The sequence below is a fragment of the Ochlerotatus camptorhynchus genome, unplaced genomic scaffold (assembly GCF_037179485.1).
Source record: "Ochlerotatus camptorhynchus isolate MF236.1 unplaced genomic scaffold, CSIRO-AGI_Acam_v1.1 ptg000361l, whole genome shotgun sequence".
Taxonomy (NCBI): Eukaryota; Metazoa; Arthropoda; class Insecta; order Diptera; family Culicidae; genus Ochlerotatus; species Ochlerotatus camptorhynchus.
Genome location: NW_027040849.1, coordinates 5,193,366 through 5,199,365, shown reverse-complemented (window position 1 = coordinate 5,199,365; position 6,000 = coordinate 5,193,366). Strand labels below are relative to the sequence as shown.

Below are 6,000 nucleotides of genomic sequence, written 5' to 3'. Positions count from 1 at the left end.
ATGGCCAACCGATTCAGAGCAGGGGACAACTCGGCGGAAATGAGAACCTGCCTCACCGAGCGACTGAGAACGATGTACCATAACCACCAACTCCGATACACCGACGGATCGAAGGCTAGGGGCCGAGTAGGTTTTGGAGTAACTGATGGCCGAACATCCCATTTCTGGAAACTCCCGGACCAATGCTCGGTCTTCTCAGCAGAAGCAGCAGCCCTACATTACGCGGCCTCCCTACCATCCTCCTCCCCTCTATGCATACTCACGGACTCCGCCAGCGCTCTGGCTGCATTGGAATCTTCCACTGCACGCCACCCGTGGATTCAGGCCATCCAGAAGCACACACAACCCGGCACCACCTTCATGTGGATACCGGGCCACTGCGGAATCGCCGGTAACATTGAAGCCGACCACCTCGCGGCCACCGGACGAAGCGGCCGTCTTGCCCACAAGTCGGTCCCCAGACAAGACCTGAAAGTCTGGATAAAATCTACCATCAGGTCAGCATGGGGCAACGAATGGAACAGCAACCAAGAGCTTTTCATTAGAAAGGTCAAAGGGGAAACGGCTCCATGGACGGATACCAAAAGTTACGCGGAACAGAGAATACTCTCCAGACTTCGAACCGGTCACACCCGGATTACTCACAACATGGGAAGCAGCAGCAGTGGAGGCTTCCGGAGGAGATGCGACGCGTGCCGAACAACGATGACGGTTGAGCACATCCTTATCAACTGCCCGTGTTTCCACGGATCACGGGAGTTGTACGGTCTGGCCGACAACATTCGGGACGTCCTCCAAAACGACCCGGTAGCGGAAATCTAACTCATCTGCTTTACGAAGGAAGCAGGAATCTACAAAAATATTTAAAATACGATATTGATAGCAGGCCCGGCAACCGTCTCTGCCGGTGGGGCTCTACCGGGGTCCTTTAGACAGCCTTTGAAATGAAAATTTGACAGCTAGCTGAGACAGGAAACATAAGTTTCTAAAACCAAAACTCTGTACATTCTAAAAACTCTGTAAACCCCCTTTTCCCCTAGGAATACCCCCCTCTGGGGTATTCGGAGACGAGCCAGCCAACGGCTGAAAGTCTCCTTAATAAAGATATAAAAAAAAAAAAAAAAAAAAAAAATATCACTTTTCATTTGTACATTGGACAATGCTTGACATCACCACTTTTTCAATGGTTTTTTTTGTTGAAAATCATCAGTTGGAAGCATTTCGTAGAAATATTCCTGATCGATTGGTGATAAAATTATTGAAATTGGTCCAGGGGCAGCTGAGTTATTAATGTTCAAAATCTGTCCTAATTTTGTTTCATGTTGCATTTTCGGTTTTCACAAAGTGTACCCCCAGTATAGAAATTAAAGACGGTCCTACGTAAAAAAAAAGCTAGTGGAAAATGCAAACTTTTGTAATATTTAGAACCTTTGAGATTGGAAAAATTACAATAATCGTAGAACAACAATTTTGGGTCAAATGGTTGAACTTTTTTTTGCGAAACATTTTTGTATTGTTTACACAGAAAACGATTCAAAAAGTCTCAAATATTGTTCTCTATGCAAAAATTACAAAAAAAAAAATCATATGAACAAAAAGTTCAAGAAATTTCCCAAAAGTTGTTGTTCTACGATTTTGTTCAATTCTTATTTTTCAAAAAGATTGCATTTTCACAAGCTTTTCATATAAAAAAAAAATTTAACTAGAAAATTATACGTTATCTAAATTTTTATAATTTTTCACAAATCGCTAAAAAAAAGGTTGCCGTGTGCTTTTTTTTTCATAGAACTCCACACCGACAGTAATTGAATACATCCCGTGGTCCAAACCGAGAGGCAAAACTGCTGGTGCCGGTCTCGAAAACACTTGAGAGCGAACTTAAAACCCTCTGATTGGAACAGCGGGAGTGCTATTAGAACACTAAAACACTAAGCTGAAGGCAGACACTGAATTCCCGGTGGGACGGATTAGCAAAAAAAACATGGATTTTATTTTCGAAGAAGTCATTAATCCACGTTAGTATACTAAATCTTCAGATTCACATGTAAGTGCAAACGCGGGTAAGTGTTTTTGGCACCCTTAGTTTCACCAAGTACATTTACATTTTCGATCATAAGATACTATACCAGACCATACGGTTTCGCAAGCTCCGCTGGCATGTCCACTTTGAATACAGCTCCTTCTACAATCGTCATCTCTGCAGCCGTTCGTTCCCTTAGCTATCGTTGAAAGAAACATCAGTAGGAGGATTTACGATTGAAATGAAAAAAAAAGTGATTCGATGTTACCCATGCTCGTTTGACGCTCATAGACTCCCAAGGAAAGCGCCATCTGAACGGCAACGATCACAAACGACAACAGAGACAGCCACTTCATTGCTGAGCATTTACAGCAGTTCTGTGGCAAGCTTTTTTTAATACCTTAGGTTTTGTTCTGGTAATGATGAATTACGAAAAAAAAATCCGTGACAAATTCGCTGATAAGTATTTAGGGTAACCGGTAGAAATACGGAAAGGAAGTCAATCGGTTGAGAATATGTTGTTTTTTATAGAACTCTAGAATAGCTCAAATGTCCAAGAGAAATTCACGAAGCCGAGAACCAGTGTATAATTTTTAAAATTATTTTTTTTTTATATGGGGAACAAACAACAACAAAAAAACTTTTCAAGTGAGTGTTGTTAAATAACAATTGTCCTCAAAAGATTTTACTTGTGATTTATTTGTATTCCAAAATTCAAATAGTATTCAATTGCACTTTTCATACGCAACCATAATGAAATTGTTATGCATATGTTGCCTAACGACGTGTTTCGGGTATAATTCAAACCATTTGTAGAACAGTTCAATAATTTGGGTTGTCATTCGTTTATGGTATTTTTTTATTAGGAAAACTTAATTATAATTATTTAAATCTCTAAAATGAAATTTTAACCGCCATCTCAATACTCCTCACGCTTTTCCTCGTGAAGCGCTCGTGTTTATTTATATTGCTCGATTGGAACCGCGTTTGACGGTTCGATTTGAACTTTTGGCTTCAGTCTTCGCGCGTCTCTTATTTAACCACTGTGGAAGGAGCTGTCACTGTAAAATGTATCGTAAATGATGCGACTCGATTAATTAATTTGGACATAGATCGTTGCAATGAAAATGTTTAAAGTTGCGCTTGTCGTTGATAAACTGACCTAGAACCTAGAACATCGTAAATACACCCGATTCACTTTTTGCACGACCTTATTTTTCCTCCCAGGCGTCAAATGATACCCAAATTGAATGCAACTTACAAAACTAGTCTTAGAGTTACCTCTATGGTATTATCATAGAGGTAACTCTAAGACCAGAAGGTCCCGAAGATACGTGCTCAACTTTTTGGCTCAGCTCTGGTACTATGTTCGGTCCCAAGCTAATCGATGCACCCCTCGAAACATAAGAAAATCCATGAACCCCTCATTTTATCTGTCAAACTTTCATAGCAAATCAAAACAAACATAGTGTAGTACTAGAATTTCGACTAGAATGGGCTACGTTAATCGATTTGCTTGGGACCAATAGGCTAGTCAAGTAGTGAGACAATTTAAAATCGTTAGTTCCCACCGGTTGGGCCTACTGCATGAACGTGACATTGTTAATGGATGCTCCCCCATACGACTTGTTGATTTTCAACTGTAACTGTTGTCGACAACAGTGTTATCATTTCCGCCATGTACTATTGTATTTGCAACTCATCATGTGACAGAAAACATCGGGCTTGGGTCGGCTAGGTACGTCGTCTTAGTTCTAAAGAATCGTTTATTTCCCTCAATGAGTGCGGCTGTGTTCTTCGGGGGGTCTTCGTTCTTCAAGCGATGTCAATCAACGCGCACCTTCGTCATATCGTTGCTCGATGTTTGTTCTGAGTTTTCTAGGAGAGAGAAGAGCTTTGTTATCAGTGACAAACGAGCCCCATCGCATCATAACCGTCGCAGGTACACAGGAATTCGCCAGAAGAATTTCCTGTGTAGCACCTGGGATGATAAGGATCACGGTACATGAATTGGCGCTTGGCTTGGTTGGGGTTCAATATAAGGTAATTGGTTCGCGAGGGAATGCTTTTAGTTTGATTAATAAACTTACTTTGCTCGGGTGGATCGGTCGCAGAAGATTTTTTTTTCTGTTTGCTTTAATAGGACCAAACTCGAAGGCACTCAGGAAAAAGCAACAGAATGAAATATTTGTACTGCATTCTAATGCTGTTCCTGGCGGTGACTGCCACGCGGTCGGCTGCAATTGCCACAGAAACGGAGAGCAACGCCATCAGTAAGTGAATGATGTTTTTTTTTTGGTGAAAAGTTGTGATCATAGTAATTGAATCTTCGATTTTCCGGTGCAGATCCTTCGAAACGGATGTTCGTACAAGTGCTGAATTGTACCAGCCCCAACTGTAGGTCCCAGTGTAGAGGCCGAGGATACGCCACAGGACGGTGTCAAATTGGAAGGTGTTTCTGTTCATATTTTTGAAATCAGTTTGTTTTATATGTTAAGTGTAAGTTCAATAAATAATTGTTAAGTAAAATCAGCTTGAAGTTTCGTGTGTAGTGTGATCGAAAAAACGGAAATTTTCATCAGATTTATCATATGAGGGAATTGAAGGTCCTTCAGATCTTGAACAACGTTTTACAGGAACATATATTTTTCTAAGCATGTTTATCATAATTAACTGCCGTACGATGTTACTGACTTTCCTTCTTGTTTTAAAAGTTCCGCACCACATGGAGCTATGCATTATCGTATATTACACCCTGAAGACTTCTCTTGAATATCGGGAGAACTGTGGAGAGATATGGTAATTGAAACAATTCCGATATCTGATCAAAGGTAATGGATGTTACTGTCATCTTCCCAATCTCTCATTTCCTGCTTTTGAGCATACATTAACGACAACTCAACAGCAAGTATCAGGAACGACAGCAAGAATGAACACTTCATTTTTGTTTTTTTTTTGTTTTTCTATGAACCGGTTAGAGTCAGTAACTGATTTAACCGTTGAACTGATTGTTAAATAGTGCTTCGTTGGAGTAAAAATCTAATAAGTGTTTGTGGTTCTGTGTCGAATTATGAGCAAACATCGTAACAGTAACTAAATGGTGTTTACAAGCTAAAGTAAACCAGAAATTTAGGTTCTGCAGTTTGCTATTAAATACGCTTTCGGGAAGATACGTTTCAAGTTATTATTACTCCATAGTTTGAGGAACTACGACTGAACTCCTACAGAATACAATCAGTTTTCTCATCTAATCTAATCTAACACCAACACAACCAGTTGTTGAAAGCATTCTGGAAAATGGTGGATATATCACAGACAAACAGACATAACGCATTGAATATTTTTCACAGTAAAACATCGTCACTAAAACACTACTGCCATCTATTGCGCACACTGTAATAGCAACAATCAATACGAAAATTACGATTATAAATTGGCTCACTACTTGACTAGCCTATTGATCCCAAGCAAATCGATTAACGCACCCCATTCTAGTCGAAATTCTAGTACTACACTATGTTTTTTTTTTTCTTTCCTTTATTTAACGTCGGTCTCTGTTCCGCAATCTAGTGCCAATCACCGACGGACATCGATTGCCATCCATTGACAGCAATCGAATGTGCAGGAAGGCAGCTTCCACACCTGCGTAGGATATCGCACCCATTCAAACACACATGGGCCGGGACCAACGGCTTTACTTCCCTTCCGAAGGAAGACGTGACCAGAGATTTTTATGCATCACAAAAATCCCACCGACCTCGGCTGGGATTGAACCCAGACCCATCGGGGTGGTTAGAAAGCAGTCACGCTTACCACTACACCACCGGCGCCGGCTACACTATGTTTGTTTTGATTCGCTATGAAAGTTTGACAGATAAAATGAGGGGTTCGGGGATTTTTTGTTAATATTTCGAGGGGCGCATCGATTAGCTTGGGACCGAAGAGAGTACCAGAGCTGAGCCAAAAAGTTGAGAACGTTA

At 40.8% G+C, this 6,000-nt stretch overlaps 1 protein-coding gene across 1 annotated transcript; it reads left to right on the top strand.

Annotated features, from left to right (window-relative positions):
- On the top strand, positions 1-822 carry LOC135709581 (uncharacterized). The gene has a single exon (XM_065231974.1). It carries the CDS (start codon positions 1-3, stop codon positions 820-822), a length of 822 nt encoding a protein of 273 aa, XP_065088046.1.
- The last annotated feature ends 5,178 nt before the right edge of the window (positions 823-6,000 follow it).